At 36.1% G+C, this 24457-nt stretch overlaps 1 protein-coding gene across 2 annotated transcripts; it reads left to right on the plus strand.

Annotated features, from left to right (window-relative positions):
• Positions 1 to 4775: 4775 nt before the first annotated feature.
• LOC122836694 (neuronal acetylcholine receptor subunit non-alpha-2-like) lies at positions 4776 to 13238 on the plus strand. 2 transcript variants are annotated; one of them, XM_044126455.1, is made up of 7 exons: positions 5008 to 5053; positions 6051 to 6204; positions 6276 to 6433; positions 9453 to 9497; positions 9668 to 9777; positions 10370 to 11285; positions 11358 to 13238. In XM_044126455.1, the coding sequence occupies exons 3-7, from the start codon at positions 6311 to 6313 to the stop codon at positions 11523 to 11525; spliced, it is 1362 nt and encodes a 453-aa protein (XP_043982390.1). In that variant the 5' UTR covers positions 5008 to 5053; positions 6051 to 6204; positions 6276 to 6310; the 3' UTR covers positions 11526 to 13238. The 2 variants fall into 2 exon arrangements, with proteins under 2 accessions (XP_043982389.1, XP_043982390.1); XM_044126454.1 differs by lacking the exon at positions 6051 to 6204 and having other exon boundaries at positions 4776 to 5053.
• The last annotated feature ends 11219 nt before the right edge of the window (positions 13239 to 24457 follow it).

Raw genomic sequence — 24457 nt, forward strand, 5'->3', positions numbered from 1 at the left:
CATTAACATTTATCTGTCTGCATGATGTTCCATATTTAAGCAGGCTTAAACCCAGTAATTATTACCCTGATGATGGAAGTTGAGGAATGACCTGAGTAATTTGGATTTGTCTACTTCAGACCGTGAGCTGAGAAAGTTCAACATTTACAAACTGAGGTATTTGGAAGTTATAAAAATAAAATAAAGACACCCACACATTGCCAAATTCCCCAAATCAAAAACTATGTTAAAACTATTATAGATCCAAGTAAAAATTGCTTTATTTTAGTCATAACACATCCAGTCACATCTTCCTAATTTCAGATAACCTTTCCTAGATAATTCCTCCTAATCATTTACTCCAATATTTTAAGATTTATGTTATGTGTAAATGCTTGTTATTCCAGAAGTAGAAATTATGTGTGTGTGATATGACACAAATGTTACAAGTTGAAATACTCATATATGCAAGTAAAGAAGTAGCATTGAAGAGTTTCGTATGTTGCAGGCATGATTACTGTTCTTCTGAAAGACTGTACTGCTGCAATGTCCTATGGGCATCACTTTCCATCAATTATCTTTTTTATCAGATCAGTCAGATGAAATCAGATGGAAAACCAGTTTGAGGCAGCTGAACTGAGGTGTCATGTTTCAAGTCAACAACAGTCTGTGCTGGTGGAGAGGAAGAACAGGGAACATTTTCCTGCTAGATTTTTCCAGGTCAAGACTGGAAGATCCAGATTTAGTACTGAATCTCAGTGATCATTCAGTGAGTATTTATGAAAATTCCTCTTTCTTACCATTTTGCAGTTAAAGATCCATGTGCTCTTGCATTAGTCTGCAATTCTCTGGTAGTTGGGTGAATTAAAGTGTAAAATAACGGACCTGAAGCGTTGTTGAGGAATGGGTGAGTTTCGGATCAGATTTGAAGAACATCTCCTTAAGTCATCTTATATCTCTTTTGGGAATTTCTCTGGTGTAAAAACTTATCTAGGATCATTTTATTGGCACATGTGAAACTACTGACTTAGAGTTTGGCTTTGAAGTATGCATGAGATTTAAATTTCCTTCGCTCTGCGAACTCCTCTCTCACTTATCAGCAGCTTTTCTTAAAAAGAAAAGAAAAACTCCTTGAAATAACAAACTGATTAAGATTAAACCCCCGGGCCTGGGAAGACATGGCTGTTTCCTCTTATCAATGAAATGTTTCTGTGAAATTATGCAGCCTTTAATTATGGGCGAAACGGAAGCTGTGAAAACAAAAACAACCCAAAGAAGAGGCAGAAAAAGGAAACAAGACGCACTAAAAGCAGGATTTGATTCCCACATAGCTGTGCAGACGGTGTACACCAACTAAAACACCCACACCTATCTGTCCATAGTTAACTAAAAAGGACTGGCAGGTTTCCAGTCAGCGAGAATTTATGTTTTTGAATGATTAAGGACGAGGCAGACGGGACAATCTCTGAGGCAGCAGCTGCCCGCCCCACGGCTCCAAGTGAAGCAGAAAATTAGGATAATTTAATTGTGATAATCAGCCTCCTGTTATCCCTGTCATTCCCACCCGAAGGGAAGGAGAAACTAGGAGCTCTGGGGAGGAAGAGGGAGTGAGAAAAAAAATTAATTTACATCTCTTATTTATAGAAATAAAGGAGAAAAAACTAGAAAAGAAAAGAAAATGTGTTTTCTGTGCCTGGTTATCAACAGAATCCACGTGTTTTAGTGAATCGTATTAGTGAAAGGTCAGCATTCACCCTCATAAATGTCAGAACAATACTGCGGCACTTTTGTTTTATCTGCCCAAGGTTTTCAGTAAATACTGAAGATTTTGTCTATATATCCTTTTACTGATGCCCAGCTGCAAAATGAGCACACTATGTTCAAATTTCACAGCTCCAGTCTAATGTATGTGAAATTTGGGCTCTCATTAACTGGAGTGCGTGTGTGTGTGCGTGTGTGCGTGTGTGTGTGTGTGCGTGTGTGTGTGTGTGTGTGACTGCCTTGCAGCATTTTTTTGTTAGAAAATACCAAACATGCAAGGACCCAACTAAAGAAGTAAATTCATCCAGCTCTATCAACCTGCACCCGCCTAGAATCAGAAAGTGTTGCACAGTAAAGATATCACTTCCCACATTTCTTCATCAGATGTGTTGTTGGCCACACCAATGGTTTAAAAAGCTTTTTCAAAACCTAAGACGGAAAACACAGTTAATATCTTTAATCAACTCGAAACTCTTTTTTCCTCACACATTGCTTTTTCCATTTCATTTCATCACTGTCATTGAAATATATCTTCTGTCTGGAGTTTTATGCCCTTTGTGCTTTGAGTTTATTAGAATCATTTTTGCACAGTCTTTCTAGTCCTAGTGATTTTATTTATTTATTACATATGCACTTTACGTTTTCATTTTTGTGTAGGACCCAAGGGGGTACACAGAATCAGTTGAGTTTGTAGATTACTTTCATTACCTGAGAACCAAAGTAACAAAAAAAAAACAAAAAAAAACAACAAAAACACAAAGGGGCTCAAGAGAACTGGAACATAATGATGATATGAGAAAAATCCAGCAAGCAATGGACAAACGAGACAGCATAGTTTGGAGAGATGGTCATTGGAGCAATGAACTGGTGAGTATTAGTAATTAAATGTGCTGCAAGTGAAGGAAAGCATAAACTGAAGTACTGACGGAGTAATGCTAGAAACAATAAAGAAATTATGGGAATGGTGTAAACAATCACAATAGAAATATAACTATACAACAAGAAATACAGGAAAAGAGACATTGTGAAAACAAAACACAGACACAAAGTAACTTTTACCACCCTTTTCAGTCCTGTAAACAATAATTATTTATTAAGATTTTCTTTATAAAACGTACTGCTTCTTTTACTCAATGGCAGATTCTTAATCAAACCCGAGCACACAGCTTGGTATCATTACAGGTTCTTGCCTTTGATTTATTCCCTCTCCTGTCACAGCCTCAGCACCAGGCCTCAGAACGATGTCCAGCAAGTCAAAGCAAAGCCAGCCAACTGTAACATTAATCAGACAGTAGTTCGACAAGACCAGTGACAAATGGCACCATAATGGCACTTTAACATCTATGAAATCTAATTAAACTAAAAAATGCCTAATATTCAACAAAAGACTGTAGGACGTAAAATGTATTCTGAGAAAGTAAGTCTAGGAGCAAGCTCGTTTTCAGATAAAACATCTGAAAAATCTTATTAACGCTTGATGATTAGGATCCAACTACATTATTTTTGTGAAAGCAAAACTAGACAGAGGAGAGGTTAGCAGAAGGAGCAAGACGAAATAAAAAGTGGAGAGTACTGGACTGCTAATAGAAAGATCACAGTTCAAAAAGTATCTCTGCAACACAAGAAAAGCAAAATCCTACTGGAAGTGATACTTTATCATTCTTTATCTTTATCTTTTGGGAGTTGAAATTGTCCCTAATATTTTACTCATGTTGACTTATTCACTTGATTAAAAACCAGCCAGTATGCCTATATTAACTTCACTTAAATAACTAAACTTTGGTATGTCTGGTTCTCCAAATGTTGCGCAATTTCCACAAATAATACAAAGGCTACCTTTTGCAGTATAGAAGAAAGGTTGGTAGAGTAAAATTATGTGTAATATAAGGTTAATGAACCACCACAATAAAAAAATAATAACATAATGTTGATCTTTGCTAACAGTGGAGATTCTTGGTTGGCACACACAAACACCCAAAGACATGCCCACCTATCAGACAAAGAAATGAGAATAAATTAAAAACAAACTTTAACTAATTTACAAATAATAATCTCTTGTGCTTGACTGATCTAGATATTTTTATTTTCTGAATTGTTTCTAATTTGAATATAGAATTGAAATTAACAATTGCATTTCATCTTTATCATAGTTTCACAAGTAGGATGAAGAATTTAAGAATATCCAAATTGTAGTAATCATTAGTCATTAGTTCTTAACCATCTATCTGACATCTGATGAGTTCAAGTAAATCCATCCATCCATTTTCTTTACACTCTTGTCTCCTCCTGATCCCACTAGTGACTGGGGACAAGTAAAATATATGAAGCCAAAACTGCTTAGAGTACTTAGTAATACTTGAAACAAACTAAATACACGTTTAATTTAATACCAAATTATTATATGCAAATCAGACTCCAAGTAATGTAGCTGAATAGATGTATTATTATCTTGTCTTACAGTACTTTCACTTTGCACACCATACAGGAGTGTTCAGTTTTCAGTTTTTCCTTGTGGCGCCCCCCAGCCCATAATGCACTGAAGTGAATGACATATCAAGAGCCGCAACACAGGCATGTGTGTGATTTCTGGTAAGATTATAACTTTAGAAATGTTTCTGTGTGAAAAATCCAAAAGTATTAAGTTGCATGTGTTGTAAACATGCCACATGGCTCTATTTGTTTTTGCTGAGGTCAGCACACAGCACTTTAGTCACGAAAGTTTTCATTTCAAGAAAAGTCAGAGCAAGGCTATAAATATCAATCCTTTATACGCTTTGACTTGTGAACGTGTACAAATCGAACATCGTTTAAAAATGCAGGTTCCCGACCACACTAAAACACCTCTTTATTAAAACAATTTTTTGCTAGATTTTTGTTTAGATTTTTAAAAGGCTAAAAATATCCCAGCCCTATACAGCATTCCACAAAAACAAGGAGTCCCGCGGTTTAGAGGACATTTTAAAACTCCACATCGCTGCACCACTCTCCCTCCTCCTTCTTTTTCCTCCTCCTCCTCCTCCCATCCAGAGAGACTTCCCGCTGTGCCGCTTCCTATAACGCCTCGATAGGAGTTGCAATAAACAGGCACACGCACAATCAAGCCGGGCCTCTGCCCGCTGGATAGGTGCAGGAGCGCGGTGATTTTACGCACGCTGCTGATGGGAACCTCGGCGAGTCACTGTCCTCCGCTTAACGGGACATAGCAATAATTGCTACAACAGAGGACTACAAGCGGGATTGGGAAACAAAATGAAGTTGGTGGTCCGCCTCCTCCTGCTTCTCCTGGCGGTGTGTCCTGTGTGCCACGGTGCCGGTGAGGAAACTCTTTATGTCAGTATTCGTGATTGATTCCATTTTAGCCAGGTTATTGCCTCATGTAAAAAGAAAATAGCATTTATGTATTTATTTTAAGCGTCATGGCAAAGATCTTCCGAGATAGGTGCACCGAAGTTTTCACAATCTTACACGTAAGTGACAATTTTAAAATTACAGACATTATGTATAACAAAAAAGCAGTTTACTTGTAACATCTGCTGTTTTCAAGGCTATCACAAAGTTGAAAATGTAACTTTAATCGCAGGACTTTGAATGCACTGAAATTAATCGTTTTTCTTTTGCATAAATGGTTCTAAAACTACAATGATGACTATGAAGTAAAAGTGTTAAAGAATAAAAAATGCAACAGAAATAACAAATGTGTACTTTCAACAGAAAAAAAAATACATTTTATGTATTTGAAAGATTTGTTAAAGTTTGTATCGTCCATCTTTACTGCATCCTGCATGTGGTTTGCTTCAAAAGAGCACTGCACATCAATATGATGACCTCTGTTAAAGTTGTTTGTTCATCAGTTAAACAAGAACACAAGAGTCCAATTTCAGTGTCAGTGCCTCCTGCAAATGCCCTTGAATGTGCAGCCTGTGCTCATGGGAATAAATGCTGCACAGTTTATACCTCATAGACATTTACCCATAAGTGCCATCAGATGACAAAAGTTAGATGTAAGCCAGTGAAAGGTAAAAATGCTTTGTCTTCTCCTTAGGATTTCCTTTCCCCTACCTTTGATTTCTCCTGTGTCGGATGTTAGAGCTGTCTCATATCAGTGTTACAGATTCTGTTCCTCCAGAGGCCTCCTATTACTGACCGACATGCTGACTATCCATTTTATGGACACAATTATTTTATCCTCATACATTATGCACAGTTCTAAGTGCCTTATGTACTCTAGAAAACATATTTACTCCTATTTCCTTGAAGTCCAATTTATAAACATTTCTAGAGAAATCATATCTGTAAACATGTCATTGCAGCTCTGTGTTCTTCACATTCGTGGAGATTTTGTTAAAGCTCTTCTGTGTCACTTTGGGAAAGCATCACGAGGCAAAGTTAATTTGGATTTCTGCAAAGTCTGGATACAACATTTAAAATGTGTCAACAACTTGTATCCACCTCTCAAGTTCAGAGGTTTGTAAGACAGTGAAAACCCCTTTCTCAAGATAGTTGAAAAAAACATATCAATATTTTCTTTGTTTTAGTTTCCTCTGCCAGTAAATTTGTCTCCTTGGCGGAGATGGAGGACGCTCTGCTGAAGAACCTTTTCCAGGGATATCAGCGCTGGGTCAGGCCCATCCAGCGAGCCAATGACACCGTCAAAGTTCGCTTTGGACTCAAGATCTCTCAGCTGGTTGATGTGGTGAGATGACTCCAAATATATGAACACATTGTTTGTTTGCGTCCTCTTACATCTAATCAGCTCATTAATTTTTATCTCAGTGAGAAAGGAATGTTTCTCACACACTGGATGTTTTCCAAATTAATCTTCGAGAATGTAAAAAACATTGGTTTGTGTCCAATACTGGCTTAAAAATGGCCTGTATTGTAAATTATTTAACTCCAATACTTTAATTTAATTTTATGGAATAAATATGATAATTTCACACAGAAATATAGTTTTAATTGAAGGAAAAATATACTTCAGATCATCTTGTTAAATATAAACTTTTTTATGTTTTAAAGTTACTCTATGGAAGTTGGGGTTTTTTCTCAAAATAGCTAAAGAAATATATTTTTAAGTACATATCAAACTCCATATCTGCAAAATCCTCATAAAGGTCTAATCTGGCGTCTTAAATTATAAGTCTCAACTAAGTTATTTTTCACCCTTTGCAAGACAAACCCTGAATATTCCTGCACAAAGCCAACGTTTAATCGGTCCGTTGTCCGACAAACTGGCATGTATGTTACACTTTACCACTTGTAACAAACTATGTTACAAGTGGTATGTTGCTAATAGTGTAAATGGTTAAGTTGGTTGATTGGACTTGATAACAGTTTAAGGCAATATGTTTGGATATTTTAGCTAACCTTAGTAATTAGTTATTTGAATAAAATACAGTTTTGATTGTGTTACAACAATAGATCATCAAACTTAGACATTTATGAAAAACTGAGGTGACCTGCAGAAATAACTTTCACTTAAAGCAACAGAAATCTGGACAGTTAACCCTGTCCTCCATATGTTTCAAGAGTCTTTGAGGCTAAAACGAATCCTCAAGCTGCTGTCACACTGTTTTCACGTCTTGCAAGACATACAGCCGTATTAAAAATAGTGGGTCTAAACATAAGGAAATGGACAATATGTAGACCATTAAGGTTTTTCATGTCGTTGAACTACGCATCAACTTCAATACTAACTAGGGTTGAATAGTACATGTGTATTGGGATGAGTATTGTGTTTCTTTATACTTGATTTTTCCTTTCTATATTGAAGGATCAACAATCTAGAAATTAAATGTCTATATTCCCTGAGTGTCCCCAAGTGGTCAAGTTATTAATTGAGGAATTAAAGAGAAAATAAAATTTTCCTATGATGCCAAATTTTCTCATGCTACTGAAACAAACTCCAGATGCAGAATATCACTTGTTATAGAAAAAATGTAAAGTGATCTTAATTCAAGCAAACATGGCTGTAGTTTGGTGTTAATGCACCTGCACTTCTGTCTTACCATCAAAGTCAAATCAAATTAAACATGAAAATATTATTTTCAAAGTGTTTTCAAATTATTTTAAGTATTTTTAAAAAGAATGCTAAAAGAATAGACTAGATTTTACACCCAGCAGTGCAACATTACTGAAGCAAGGAGAAAAATACTAATTTTAAATAATAGAAATACTTACCTTAAAGACACAGTTCTTTATTAATAAAAGTACAGTAAATGAGTACATAAGCACATAATCTTTCATGGTCAAATTTAAGAATAGGTGTTAGGGCAACAAAATATTTATGTGCGAATGAGCACTATGATTATTTTAAGAAACTATTATAGTGTGGGCCACAAATTGTTGCTTTTGGTAAAGAGAATATTTTTTACAGTTAGCTATAAGTTCTACTCACTTGCATGTTAATACTTATTTAGCCAAGAAAAATACATTTAAAAATACATGTGTAAAATAAATTAAAGCACAAATGAAAACGGTAATTGAAATTTCTGACCTTTCGGTTCAACAACATCTGTACCCGGGGTGCTGAATTCAAACAGACCATTGAAGCTCTACGTGGTTCTAAAATAAATGTTGAGCTTCACAGTCTCTTACTGTGGTGTTCTTTAAATATTTTAGCGTCTATCTGTAATAGGTTGAGATGATTCAGGTGTTTCAGAAGAGAAAACTGGGAATGCTGATGGAGGAAGCACTCTTCTTTGCTTGAAATATTTATCTAAATCATATTAAATATAGCTTACTATTCTTGGTCTTTGCACTGGAAACAACCGTGAGTGAATAAAACCTCTCAAGGCTGTTCTGCTGCTGAGCCGGGCTTGGAGAGAGAAATAGCAGGAGAGCCAACAGTAAACACAGCAGCTATGCTTCACTGTTTACGTCCCCAGAGTCTCTCTGGGCTGCTGCATGGCTCAGTATTAGATTATGGTTCACATCTGGCTTGTGTGATCACCAAAACATTCAACCCACTTTGACAGCTGAGGCTTGGACAAGATGATTTGCTGCAGGTTTGGATACATCTCCTTCAAATGCAACACTTATCCCTCCACAACCTTTCTCCTTCATCTGAACCTACCTTTGCTGATGTGAAAACAAACATCCGATATGTCATTTCCTGATGTCCTTTGTTTACTATTTGCACTGGGTTAGTTTGGTCCACAGCTAATATACTTTAGTTAATTAAGTTATTTTCCAGAAAGGAAGTGATTTCTTTTATGCAACAAAAATAGTTGAACAAGGGACAACAACAAAGTACATATTTAGTATGTAGAAAGAAATTTTAGCTAGATCAGTTAACTAAATATGCACAAATATCAGACACAAATCTATATCCTGAAAAGATATTGAGTTTTATACAAGTCCTTATGACAGTTTTACTGTATTAATGCAAAATCCATTATGTTATTTAGATTGATTAAAAATAATATAAGATGTACATTTGAAATTAGACTAATTTTCAAAGCTCTGCAGATGTCCTATATTTTCTTCGGAGCTGTAAAATACAATAAATAATTTTGCCTGTCTAACAAGTAAAATAATCACTTGTAGTGTTACTTAACTGTTGTTTTTGCTTATTGAAGTTAAAATATATGGGCTTTTTATATGTTGTGTCTTATTCCACTAGATCTCTCTTACTTAACCATTTATCATTTTCATTGTTTTTCTGGTGAATAGATATTTAGATCTTTTTGTTTGTTTTTTCCCCTATATTTTAGGATGAGAAAAACCAGCTTATGACAACAAACGTTTGGTTGACTCAGGTGAGCTCTGCTGATTTCATCACTGTAAACCCTTGTCTTTTGCAGAAAAGAAATGCCGTCATTAATTTACCCATCATTTACCCTCCTGAAATAAACAATCAGTTATCAGACTTGTGTAATGTTTTGCAAAGTTCCCAGAGTTATGATGTATTTTGTCTCTATCTTGACAGGAGTGGATTGATAACAAGCTGCGATGGAGTCCAGATAAATATGGTGGAATCACCTCCATCCGAGTTCCCTCAGAAAATATCTGGCTCCCAGACATTGTCCTATATGAGAAGTATGACGAACAGACATCCCTCCCACCATCTAACTGTTCCCTCCATTTGTGCCACCCTGTCTTTACCCTTCATCCCCACCTGGTGGTAATTGAATGAAACAGCAAGTTTACCCCAGCACCAGCAAATCATATTGTAATTGATTAGTGAAGATGAAAAGCCAAATATGGCATAGAGGATTTGTATAAAAGTAATGCAACAAAAATAAAATCTCATTCCTTCTTATTATTAAGCTATTACCACCACTGCAGCACAGATGTCTGCTCCAAGAAATTAAAGAAAGTATTAATTTAATCCTCCTGTGAGTTTAATTCTTGGATTCCATATCAGTCTGGAAAGTACACTAAAAATATTTATTTCATGCTTATTTTATTTAAAATTTACAAAAGCTTGATGGCGCAGAGTAAAAATCAATGTTGCGACATTGAATAGCACCCCGTGATTGCATTCAGTTTTCACTACTTTATTTTAATTTTTTACACTGTTGAAAAATATAATATGACGGAGGTTTAACCACTAACATAAATAAAACAACGTACTGTAATTTTGTTGGAAAAACAAACCATTCCTGATTTTGACTTTACGTTTCTTCAGCGCTGATGGACGCTTTGAGGGCTCCCTGATGACAAAAGCTATCGTAAAGCACAACGGTGCCATCACCTGGACGCCACCCGCCAGTTACAAGTCTGCCTGCACCATGGACGTCACTTTTTTCCCCTTTGACCGACAGAACTGCTCCATGAAGTTTGGGTCATGGACCTATGATGGCAACATGGTGGACCTGGTCCTGATGGACAACCACGTTGATCGGAAAGACTTCTTCGACAACGGAGAGTGGGAGATTCTCAGTGCTACTGGAGCCAAAGGAAACAGGAAGGATGGCTTGTATTCCTACCCATTCATCACCTACTCCTTCATCCTGAAGAGATTGCCATTGTTCTACACACTCTTTCTCATCATTCCCTGTTTGGGTTTGTCCTTTCTTACTGTCCTTGTGTTTTACCTTCCCTCGGATGAAGGAGAGAAGCTGTCACTCTCCACCTCTGTCCTAGTGTCCCTCACTGTGTTCCTTTTAGTCATAGAGGAGATCATCCCCTCTTCCTCCAAGGTAATCCCTCTCATCGGAGAATATTTGCTCTTTATCATGATCTTTGTCACCCTTTCGATTATCGTCACTGTCTTCGTCATCAATGTGCACCACCGCTCCTCAGCCACCTACCACCCAATGTCGCCATGGGTTCGCAGTCTTTTCCTGCAGAAACTGCCCAGACTGCTTTGCATGCGAGGACACACAGACCGGTACCACTACCCGGAACTGGCTCCGGAAAGTCCTGAACTGAAGCCTCGCTCTGGAAGTCGAAGGGGAGCTTGGAAGGCGAGCAGCGGAGCATGTGGACAGGCAGCTTCTGATGGGAAGGAGGAAGAAGCCTGGGCCACCATGTTGGAGAAAGCCATCTACTCGGTGCGGTACATCAGCAGACACATCCGTAAAGAGCACTTCATTCGCGAGGTGCGTATAGGTATCACTAATTACACTCTATTGTTTTCCCCCTAGTTTATGTCTTATTTCTGTTTTTCACAGGTGGTTCAAGACTGGAAGTTTGTTGCACAGGTGTTAGACCGAATCTTCCTCTGGGCTTTCCTTACTGTCTCAATTCTGGGCACCATCCTCATCTTCACTCCAGCCTTGCAGATGTTCCTGAAAATCCCTCCTCCAACTGCAACCGAGGAGCCGCCTCTACACCAGTAAACATCACCATCTCTATCTCTGGCAGCTGAAGGTCTTCACTCCAGAATTTATAAAAAGTTAAGAAGAAGAAATGTTCAAAGACTATAAAGTCCTCTGACCACATTTATATATTGTAATATGTATGGTTCAAGAGCACCAAATAACATTTCACAAAGGGACGTGGAGAGGTTTTTTCTTTTGAGTGCAGTTTAGTGCATTTATTTCTTCACAAACGGTAGGTCACATATCCTCACTCTTTACGACTGAATGAATGCTGATATTTAATAAACTGGAATCTAGAGAGCAAAACAGAAAAAAAGACATGCATATAGTGTAAAAGCTGGATTTATGCATTTAAATCACTTGCTCAAATTATTTCTGTTTGGATGTTGGTTTTTCTACGTTTACAACCTGCATAATATTTCTTTATCAAGTTGAAAACAGCTAATTTAGATTCCCAGAAAATCAGATTCTTAAGTTCTTGGCACCGAATACCAATTAGTACCAAAACATGTCTTCTTGTTTATCCTAGTTCCAAGCAGAATAATTTAACTTCTATATATGTTCATTACCAGAACCTTGAGTTTTATCTTAGTGGAAAATCAGAACTCTTGTTTTAATTGTATTTTATGTTCTCTAAAAGTAAGTCCATTTAAAATATAAGTAAAGTTCCCATAGAGTTCTGTTTTGACTTGCTGCATAGTGCATGTCACTAAAAGTTTTAAATAAGCTGAGTCTTTAGTTGCTTAATGGCATTTTTGGCCCTTTTTCTGTTTGATAGATTTGTATCTAATTTGTTTTCAATAAATCATGCAGTAAAATCTAAGCCTATAAACGTAGGTGCTGCAACAAAGAAATCCGAGATGATAATTGGCAACTCCTGAAGAAAATAAATTTTTGATGCTGATATCGCCACCCAGTGGTAAATCAGAACACAACATACAAATATTTCCTAAAACAAACTTAACAGCTGAACCAAACTTTAAACACCAAGAACAATGTAAAAAAAGGACTACATTTAAGACTTTATTTAAATAAAACAATCAAAAGGTTACTCTGTTTTGACATGTGTAATAAAGACATTTTTTTTATATAATAATGCCATTTCCATTGCAGTTTTGTGTGTATTTAATCTGTAAATATTTTTTTAGAACACTGTGGAAAATAAATGAACAAAGACAGGGTTGTTTGCGCTCAAAGTTTTATTAGATGAAAAGTAAAATTCATTTTAGATATTTTGGCTACATTTCAGTAAAAATGTTGTAAAACTCATTTCCTGTTTAAAAAAAGTAAGAAATAGATCTTCCACAAACTAAACCGTAAAGCACTCTCCGCACTACGATCTATAACTCCCAGTAGGATCAAAATCCTGCCTTTAAAAAGTTGTGATAATGTGTCCACGTCATGAAGTTCCTCTATCTTGGTGTCTGTCTGTGTCGGCTCGTCTGGCTGTCCAGGTGAGCTTGTGCATTTCGCAGCATCTCCATTAACTGCCTGGTATTTTCACTGCAACACACCCAGATTAAAGAAAGAAAATTAATGAATTTAAAAAAATCGTTTTAGAAATGTTAACAATCACTTTGACTTTATTAAGAGCTGCAAATTGAAACAGCTGATCTAAATGAAATATTCTCAGATGATGCTTAAAACTATCTACAAAACTTGTGAACTTCATTCATTGTTTTCCATAAAAATGTAGCAGAGATGTAATTGTGAAGGTTGACTCACTCAGCCACAGAGCGGTCAAACATCAGGTGGCTCATGTCCATGCAGTATTGAGCTCCGTCTCGAAAGACATTCAAGTTTGTTTGTACTGCATCTGTAAAAACAACTGGCTAAACCTCTGTACAAGTAGAAGTATAGTTTTAATGTCTCAATTTTAACTGAGCAGGAGATGTTTGGAGTTGCTTTGACTGAATTTTGTACCATCGACTCTGCAGACTGTTACTGTTCCTGGATGGTGAAACCCCACATATTCTGGGAGTGGTGTGGATCCCAGTATCCCGCCTGTCTCTTCAACCTGATGAACTTCTTAGCCACCTCTTCATTAATAAACGGAGCAGCGAACACCCCTGAAAACAAAAGCCGATTACTGCTCTTGAAATAAAAGAGGGTAAACATATTACCAATAAAAAGCAGCAAATTACAAGAAATATGTTTGATTTTATTTGATGTATTTGTTCTTGTACTGCATCTGTAACATCTGTAACATTAAAAGAATCAAAGTTGTTCTGCAACAAGCATTAAACTAGGCTTCATACAGAATGCATAGATTGTAAAATGTGTGTTGATCTCAATTTGAATGTGTAATTGGAATTTTAAGCAGCAGATAAACAAAACGTCATTTATAAATTTGTAGTGGAATCCGAACAATACATGGATTCAAAATAATATTTTACAAATAAAAATGGAAAAAAAATCACAAATAAAGGTGTAGCTTGCATTTGTTGTCATCTCCTTTACTTTAATATCCCTGCAAGTAAAATCAAGTAAAGTAGAAGTCACCATCTGTGGCAATATTTGATATGGACAATATGGTCAGTTGCCAATGCAGCTTAATGCTTTCAGGCGGCGCAGCTACAAATTATGTTGACACAGAATTGAATTTTTGCATTTTAATTGTTTTTTTGGGAAAAGAAAGAGCATACCAAACGCATGATTCACCACTGATCACCTGATTAATTAAAACTGTCCATCCCTATGTCATCAAGTTTCAGTAACACCCAGCTGTTAATTAAAGGCATTGGATGTTTGTAAGATAACTTTAGTCAACAAATAGAACTAAGGATAAAGTTGTGGAGAAATTTAAAGCAGGGTTAGATTATGAAACCACTTCTCAATCTTTGATTCTCTTGGAGAAGAGATTTTAAATCGGAATGAGACTTTCCTGGCGAAATAGAAAAAATATATGTGGCTGAACATAATTTGCAAAAGCTGAAGGTGCAGAAATGCTAAATGTTGCATGATTCTAAATTTATTCAGAGCTGAATTGAATAGTAACAGTTTGAGTGTGTTGAAATGAAGTTTGAGCTCTAAAGCTCAAATTCCATGCAACTTTATTTCATAAAATCAACAAAGAAAAAGAAGAACACTTACCACTTAAAATTGCCAACAGGATCACATACTTCATGACCAACAAATATTAAATACAAATTATAGCAGAACAAAAATAAACCCAATTCAACAAATATTTCTGACTTTCTAAATAAACAGACCATCTAGAACGTGGCAGAGAGTGAGTTTTACCTGCAGGCTGAGTATGAAGCTGGCAGCTGAATGTCTGCTTTCTGAGCTAAGAGCTTGTCAGCATGTTGGAGGGAACAGGAGTTTCTTTCACTGATTTTTAGCAGCAATGAGAGAGGAATGAAAGGACTCAAGCATCAGGCACAGTTGCTCACCCAAAGTCAGCACTCATATGTTGGCAGTGATCTCTCAGGCTTTGCAAGCAGAGACACAAATAAACACTTTGGAGACTTACGGGAACAAGTCAGGCTGTGAGATTCAGCAGAAAGGTGTTGCTGGCTGGAGGAAGCATTAGCTAAAGCAAACTCACATTTTCAGCACTTTCTACTTTCTACAAAAGGATACATTAATCAAGTGGGGTTTTTTTGTTATTTTGCATTTGTGCAGAAGATTTGCACACAGCTCACAAATATGTGCATGTACAGACATCATTGTGTATTTGGTTAGTTCCTCCAAAAACAGAAGTCAACATTTTCAACTTTGTGAAGCTTCCTTTTATGAACTTCTGTTCAGTGTTGCACAGAAGTGCATTTATTCTGGTCTCTTTTGTGCACTTCACTCATGTCTCCACCAGTTGGGGTAATTGTCAAGCTAAACAGGACAGATACAAACTCTTTATTTGCAGGGATTTGGTCAGTTTGGTCAAAATGAACCCAATGGAGTAAAACACACCTGACTTCTTTTGAAGTAAGATTTATCAAAGTAGAGCCATGACAATATTATGTTTAGGATATATTATCTGCTAAAATGTTGTGTATGTCTGAAAAAGTGGTTCAGTTTTTGTTTACCACTTGCCCCTAATTCTCATTTATAACACATTTAATCTTCCTATAGTTGGTCATAATGCTTTAATTTTAACATTGCTATTGCAAATTTGTTTCACTCACTATCCAGGATTTGTTTGTGGTAGCATTATGTTGCAGTTTACATCTATGTCTGTTTTAGTAAAAGCTAAAACGTCTGAACCACTGGCTGGATATGAATGTTTCTTTTATTTCAAGGTACATTTGTGGTAAATTATTTGTTCGTTTTTTTTTGTTTTTTTTTTAACTTTGTCTATTTCAGATGTGTATGGGAGGGGCTGGCCCAGCATTTCCTGCTTAAATGGTTGGATGATGTCACTGACTGCATCGCTGGGTTTTATTAAATGGAAGGTTTTCTTTTTTGTGTTGTTTGATTTTCTTTAAAGTAACCTTTTGAGTTGTCCTGTATTACAGGTTTCATTTAGCAGACCATTTAGATATGTAGATGAGTTTGTAAATCCAGTTAATAATCTTGCTCCTGTTTCTCTGTTTATATTTTGTCAGTGGTTTGACCTGCTCCATTATGATATGGTCTAATGAAGTGCAGGTGTGTTGCCAATTCGCTATAAAACCAGAAGATTTCAGATGCTCAGGATCGATGTCAGAGCCTAAAAAAAATGCAAAACAATAAAATTCACCAGAAGAACCTGGAACTGGTGGCTGATGCTGTTTTTTGTTCACCTATTTGACCGTTTGACTAAACTAAATCACAGTATGTGTGCATGATTTTAATATGAGGCTAAACTGCATAATGTAGGTTTAACACATGAAGGGGGAATGTAAAATTCGTGTTCAAATCAAAGGCCAAGACTTAAAATAAATATCAACGTAAGTCCCAGGAGATCTCAGCAATTCGTCTTGTTGAGATAAAGCTCCAAAGACTTTAAAGAATGAGTCAAAGATTTCATGTGAATCATTGTGTTATTTTTGCAGCATTTTGAAATTGCTGTTGCAGCTGCATAAACACAGCCATAGGACAACTGAAGTTGCCATCAGAATTAATTCATACTTGTAATAGTGGTAAACAGAGGACAGAGCAAAACTGAATATTAAATGAAGCTAAAAAGGAACCTAAGCAAGGCTAAATGTGCATATAGTGACCTGGGGTGGTGTAATATTTACAAAAGTTGTCCTTTGAAGATTCCCAGTTCTTCCACCCACACAGTCACTAAACTCTCAGATCTCTTTCTGCAGATCTGCTTGTGTTTTCCAAACTGTCAGACTGTGTCACTTTCCTCACCTGTAACGGCATCGCTGACCTTTTCCACAGTTAATTTTAAAGCATGTGTGAGAGATTTGACCTTTCACTGACATTCCATTAAAAAAACAGAGTCAGTACCTGCACAGACTAACAAATCTGCAGACTTGCAGTGAGAGGACACAGGAAATTCTCTGGAAGACCAATGTGCCAGTCTAAGGCTTTTGGGTGACATTATTGTTGAGATGAGGCATCATTTCCCAGAAGATGGGACTAGTGCCATAATTAATAGGACAAAATCTACTTTATACAGATATTAACTGGATGAAAAGGTTTAAAAATAGAAAACCACAATGACCTGTATTGTTTGTGTGTGTAAAAAAAAAAGAAAAAGCCTTACACATATGATGTAAAATAACTGAAACATTTCTCAATTTATAAATTAAATATATCAAAGTGTTTGAAGATTTCCTCAATAATAATCAATGTTTTCCTATTACTCAGGTATAAATATAACGTGACACATAAAACCTTTTAGCCACACTTTAAAATAAGACAGAATTTTTTTTTTTTTAAAGGACTCAAGTCAGTGCCTAACTCAGACTTTCTATAAACAGATGATTTTTGGGCTTCTGTGTAACTATTCATCAGGGTGATGAATAACTCATTAGCCTGGAAATATGATATTTCAATGTAAATATTGTCAATATAAAAAAGAAATACATACCTAACTAAACTAAAGGACTTTTCTCTCATTTGGCAGGCTAGTTTGCTAAAGTTAACCCATAAGGTTGCATTAATTTGATGTGGTTCCACTAGGAAGGAGCACTACATCACTTGTGAGATCTTCACTTGGATTTGACAGAAGTAAAGCCATTTTTTTGTTTGTTTGTTTGTTTGTTTTTCCAACTTTACTGCCAAAAAAATGTCAAACATGTGCATGCTTCAGGAAATGTTACATGCAAACAGAGACAGAGAAATGCACAAACACACATTGGTGTCTTTCACACATCAAAGGTAGCAACTCAAACTAGAACTCAAACTCTTCTGACCTCATTCTATCAAACACCTGCACACATATGCACCCGGCTGGGATGGGTGTATTTTTTTAAACAAATATTTAATTTAGAAACATGGAGAGATGTGATTGGGTCTTTGATAATATGCAGAAAGCTTAAAATAGTTATTCTGTCATCTATTTTTCAGAGATAAAAATAGAACCACCATATAGGCTAACCTCTGCTGTTTGCTTTTACAGCACTTCTTGCATACATTCTCACAGTAACATGATATACACATACAGCTGTCAATCATTGCATCATCTTGTTTTTTATGGTTTAAAAGACAACATGCACAAAGGAGAACATTAACAGAATATTTTACTTATAAAGAGCATCAACAGTGAGTTTTGTTAAAGTGGTGAGAACAGATGTGAGTGTGGAGGGCAAAGATGCATCACAAACAAACAAGCAGTGTCACACATTTCCTGCTTCAATTGAGCAAGTTGACAGAATGTGGACTTCAGATTGTTAATACATTATTTATACATATGTTTTATTTTATTTATCTTTTATTAAACCTACATTTGACCTGCTTTACTGGAACCAAATGAATAAGCTGGTCATCTAAAACTTGGAGGACCAAGTTGTATCATCTCAGTTTTTACATTACATCCAGAGAGTATAAACAGCAAACCACTTTTTCAACATTTTGTTATGTTACAGTTCATTCCAAATTGTACTAAATTTATGTCTTTCCATAAAAATTCTACAAATACCTCATCACAGCAATGGGTAAATGGGTTTTTGAAATATTTACAAATTTATCAAAAATGGAAACCAAGAAATCACATTTATGGAAATCGTCACAGCCTTTAATGAAGCTCAGCATTGAGCTGTTTCCAAAAATTAACCTTGACATGTTTTGACACCTTAACTGGATTCCACTTGGGGCTAATTCTGTTGATTGGACTTGATTTGGAAAGGCACTCAACTATTTATATACGGTCCCATGATTGACAATGCAGGTCAAAGGTCAAACACAAAGCATGAAATCAAAGGAATTATCTTTAGACCTCTGAGACAAATCTGGGGAAGGCCCCAGAAACATTTTTACTGCTTGGAAAGGTACAGCTGCCTAAAAATGTGTGTGCTAAGCTTGGGGCATCGTATTCAAAAAGACCTGATTCTGTAATTGCTGCCACAGCTGGATCAACATGTTACAAAGCAAAGGCTGTGATAAGTTATATAAATGTGATTTCTTGGTTCTCTAATTTCAATACATTTTGTCAAAAATAATTGTCCACATTCTCAAAAGGAGGTATTCATGCATGGATTTTTAAAGAATGATATTAATTGATGACAATTTTGGACCAAAATCTTAGGAAAAAGTGAAGCGCTGTGAATTCTTTCCGGATGCACTGCAACTCTCAACACATTTATTGTTGCTTTGTCTTATGAATATTTTACTGCTGACAAGATGTGTTTCAATTCACTTTAAATAAAAACTGACAAAACCGCCCATAAAACTCTCCACCTGTGCTCACACAAACAAGGCTGAAAATCTCTCTAATGCAGTTCTTGGTGCTATTTTTCTTTTTAATTACCATGTGCTTTAAACAAGCAGTGAGGCCACAGAGCCTCATCAGTTATGAGTTTGCTTGGGGCCAAGCAGACGCTGCAGAAAGTGAGATGTTTGTATTCTTCATCTGGCTTTGAGCAGAAATACTTTTTTTTACACAAAGGATTTGTTTGCCACTCCTTCCTCCGGGGATAAAGTCACATACAAAGCAGTCAAGGAGGAAAGACTTCCAGTGACTCTAAAATAAGCTGCAGTAAGGCATGTATCCAGAGTCACTGCAGAGAACCTCGCACGGTTTGCAGCTTCCACTCTAAAATATTGGTTCTGTATATGTAGCTGATAACGTGGCTATAGAAATGCATAAGTGTAAATGTTTTAAAAAGAAATTTATTTCCGTACAGCTTTTTTAAATGTTTATGTTGATTTTATATGCTTGATCTCTCTCAGCCAATAAATATTTGCATAGCAACCTTTAAAGGAAAACCACAAAGTATGGAAATACAAATGAAATAGGCCTACAAATAAAATTTTGAAACACAAAAACCACAAAAAGAGAAAAGAACAATAGTTCAAAACTAAAATAAAAGGGGTCAGAGGAACTAACAGCAATCTCTTGTGACCAAGGCTGTTAAGTTCTTGATATTATGCAAACGTGTTTGATAAGATTTGATCTTTCTATACTTGGGCTTCTTTCACTGCACTCGAAACAGCTTGTTTGTTTTTTTTCATAACATGTGGTTTATTAAAAGAAAGAGTGACAGGCAGGGACTCAAAAGCAATTTGTGCCCATAGAAAAAAAGGCTTAACCCAAGTTTTGACAACAAAGAGAAAATAAAAGTAAGCAGATATGCCAACGTAATTAAATAGAAAAGAGTAAGATGTTTTAAATCCTTTGAAGTTGTACAACATGGTAATGCAATTTTTGCAGCAATGCCTTTCAGGTAGGTCTCTTGTTTAATTCATGACTAGGTTATATGGGACTTTCATTATTGACTTTGCATGCTGTAGTTATGTGTGCATATTTTTTTCCCTCTATTTACTATTACTTATTCACCCAGCCAAAAAGTGTTGAATGCTTAGTTATGGAGAAACAGAGATTGGGATTGAATAGAGGACTTGTGTAATGACATCATGTGGTGCCAAATACTCTGGGCTCCTTAGGTAGCTGTTTATTTTTTAACTCATAACATTAAATGACTAAATAATGCACAAGAGACCGAGCTGTTACAAACATCTCACAGCTGCTACTTTAGCCTCCAAATGTCTCTGTCTTTACACTCAATATAGTGGTAGGTAGAACAACTCCTTTGGGATTTTATTTTTTACGTCAACAGATGTTTTTTAAAATGTGAAGATGATTAATGGCTGAGCTCGTTATGCGTTTAGGAGATCTACAGTCACAGTTTGGAGTGATATTATGCACAAATTGACGTTAGTTAAACACATGTCCTACAATACAGTTTCCTCAATCATAAATAAGTCAGGTAAGACAAAATACATGGATATGAATGAATTAAATACCACAGACTCAACACGTCATTTTAGATAAAAGTCCTTTTTCTGCTGGGAAGAGTGATAACATGGAGACAGAACATTTGGAAGAATAGTCAGTATTCTTGCTCCCTGCCTGTGGGGCCCTATTTTCATCTGAAATTATTTATGGACTGGAATAAATAGGCCACTTGATTATGAGCCAGCTTGGCACAAAAAGGAGACAAATACAACAAAAATGCAGTTGATGAACCTCATTGTAACACCAGGAAGTGGGAAATTGCAAAGCGACACATGGCACGTTTAGAGAAAAACAGTCGACAGCTGTGCGACAAGCAGGGTCGGCTGGTGATAGCTGCTTGCTTTACGAACTGGAGACACTGATTCTGTCCATTACACAGAACTTATGGAGAATGGATCTCTCTCTCTCCTTTTTTTCTTTTCTGTTATTTTTTAATACGAATCAACAGGAGCTATTTTTGAAATGAACAGTCAAAATAATCTTTCACACAGCTTTAGTTCATTCAGCTTTTTTGATTAAATAAATAATAATAAGAGTAGCTTATAAGTAAGTGTTTTACTCTTAACAGCAAATAATTACTCTGTAGTGTATGTGGTGCCAATATAATTATAGCAGGTCTCTGCAGTGAAGCCATTCAGTGCTGCAACACTCTTACCTCACCGTAATAAACTCATTACATACTATTTGTTTACCAACACGCTAAGTGTACATGAAATGGTCCTTTGCTGTTTTAATTGGGCTTATTTCAGACTGTGTTGAACATATGCAGTTACTATGTAAACTACATTTGTTTTCATTGCAGATTGGAGGCTGTTTTGATTCATTAACAAGCACAATGAAGCCAATTAGTCAAGAAACAAACGGCAGAGAGCTGCACAATCTGTCCTCTCCTGGTTCCAGGCTGCTGAGCACCACCAGTTAAAGGTTTGCAGCACCAACCTGACCTTTTCACTCAACACACTTTGATTTGTTTTCTAAAAAAAATATTTAAAAAAACAACAAAAACCAAATTACCTCATTCTTCAGTCAAAACAAAATACATGTTATTTAATATGACTAAAATTTACTACTGATCAGTTTTTGTTTAAAAGGAAAAAAGCAAATAAATAGAGAGTAGAAATGTGATGGACTACACCTTTTGATTGAAATATCTCATAATTTAATCAAACCTTGGTGAAGAACAAGTAAACACTAGGAAATATTTAGACTATATAAAATGTCCATACACCCGTCCATCTGTCCATCCATACGTCGTCTTGAACTTGTTCAAGATAGAGAAGCAGAGGTAAAAGTTCTAGGAGGGCAACCCAGACATTTCTTCCCATCAATGCTCACTCCAATAAGTTCTGAGTCTCCAGAGTCTCCATTTGGTGGAAAACCTTCACAAGAAGGCTCCTGAGAGCTTAATGACCAGAAACTGCTACATCTAAGCTTTGTTGTTTTATTTATTTTTTTAATGAGAAAGTGCAGTGAATAAAGTTTGAGTTCAATCAGCCTATTTCGTCCACATCTGCTCTTAAGATGTCCCCTTATAAACATGGGAGGAATAAGACATGAATACAGACATATTGGCTCAACTCCTTCAACCCAACACAGGATAACGCTGCAGACAAGGCCTCTTATTTTCTGTCTATCCATTTGCTGCTCCATCAGTAATAAAAATCCTCCATCTAGGTGGAGGTTTACCCTAATTTTGTTACTTGAGAAACATAAACTCAACCTTATATGAACTGATTCTCAACCAAGGGCGCCTCAGTTGCTGACTTCTCCAATGCGAGCTGAATTTCATATTTTTAATACACCAACAAAACCACATCATCTATAAAAACTATGAGTTTCCCAAAAGGACCATCCTCTACTTTACTTCTTCTTAAGATCCTGTCCATGAACACCATAAACAATCTCAGTGAAAAGCTGCAGCTATTGCATGCAGAGTTCCATCGTGCACTGAGAATAACTTTGACTAATATTTGACATTTTATAGCTACTATTTTATGAGAAACAAGGATTTTTACCGTTCCTTCATTAAATTTAATGTGCAGATAAAACACTAGACTCTTTTTGTTGGAGTGTCATTGTGCTCCAGACAGAATGTGACAGGTTCCAGTCTTTGCTCAGACTTCTCTATAAGTTGTCATTGTCTTCCTGACCTTAAAAAGATTTTCCGATGTTCTGCAGGTGAATAATTTATCCTGTTGCACATCTAAATATTCTGTGAGTATGAGGTTGTATACTTGTTTCTAGGGAGCTCCTTTCTTACTTTGATAATATAGACTTTTAGAAGAAACTGAAAGGAAACATTGGGGGGCTCTCTTCAGCTGGAACTACAATCCACATGTTTAAGGCCATTAAAGTAATTTATATGTCTCTATGTCCATCCATCCATCCATTCATCCATCCATCCATCCATTTTCTAACACCCTTGTCTCTAGTTGGGTCGAGAGGTGCTGGTGTCTTTCTCCAGCTAACGTTCCAGGTGAGAGGCTGGGTTCACCCTGGACAGGTCGCCAGTCTGACGCAGTGCAATAATTGTGTAAAATCAAAAGAAAACTGTAAAATGTCTTAATCTTTTAGAGTTTAAATTATCTGTGGCGCAAAGGAAATACAGAGAATTACCCCATTAAAGAATAAATGGTTTGGCAGATGTGGAGCAATTTAAGTTAAAGTTTTTAGGCAGTCAGGATCCTAAGTAGCTCAAAAAATGGATTTAAAATTTTAATTTAAAAAATAACTTAGATTCTGTTCCTTTCTGCTTTTTCTCCAGCTTCTGGGACCTAGATTTCCAAAAGTAGCCTATCATAAAACTTACTTCAATATGAAAGGGGATCTCCATCTCTTGATGGAGATCCCCTTTCAGGTGAAAAAAAGTCAATCATTTGAATTTTTCTCTTACGCAACCCACTTCCTCCATTATTTTTATTATTATTATTATTATTATTATTATTATTATTATTATTATTATTATTATTATTATTATTATTATAGTCACAGTTCTGATTACATACGCTCTCACTGAGAGCGTATGTAAACAGACGCTTGAATGGGTTTTGCTTTGCAGTCCTCAACCACACTTTATTTTCCCTCCACTCAACTTTCCACTAATATCTTTAGACACAACACAACAGAAACAGACATCTTTTTAAGGAATTCATTTTAGAAATCTATTTTAATGTTTTTATGAGACTGTACCGTTTTAAATTGTAAACCGAAATTACAAAATAATAATAATAATAATAATAATAATAATAATAATAATAATAATAATAATAATAATAATAATAATAATAATAATAATCAAAGCAAAGCTTCAAATATTTGTTTCTCTGTAAAAAAAAATAAAAAAGTGAGTGCAATCACTAATAGTAACGTAAATCTATTTGTCTCTCTTCATCTGCTTTGCGTGTTTTTCACAAAAGCACAATTGCAAAGAGACAGACTGCTAACCAGCTTGTGTGTGTGAGTGAATCTGTACCTGGTGCTGCGTGACGGCGCCATTCTGAACTCCACTCTGCCGTCTGTCAGCCCTTTCCCCCCTCCTCACACTCTCTTCCCTCCTCCTCCTGCTCTTTGTCTCTTTCCTGCCTCTCGTTCATTCCACTGGAGAGCCGCAGCGCCA

This window comes from Gambusia affinis, linkage group LG09 (assembly GCF_019740435.1).
Source record: "Gambusia affinis linkage group LG09, SWU_Gaff_1.0, whole genome shotgun sequence".
NCBI lineage: Eukaryota > Metazoa > Chordata > Actinopteri > Cyprinodontiformes > Poeciliidae > Gambusia > Gambusia affinis.

Bases quoted from the DNA above. Each gene is read 5' to 3' on its own strand.
- LOC122836694 (XM_044126454.1), top strand. From the start codon at position 4,990: ATGAAGTTGGTGGTCCGCCTCCTCCTGCTTCTCCTGGCGGTGTGTCCT. The intron at 5,054-6,275 runs GTGAGGAAACTC...TCTTTGTTTTAG, and splicing joins TCCTGTGTGCCACGGTGCCG to TTTCCTCTGCCAGTAAATTT. The intron at 9,498-9,667 runs GTGAGCTCTGCT...CTATCTTGACAG, and splicing joins CAAACGTTTGGTTGACTCAG to GAGTGGATTGATAACAAGCT.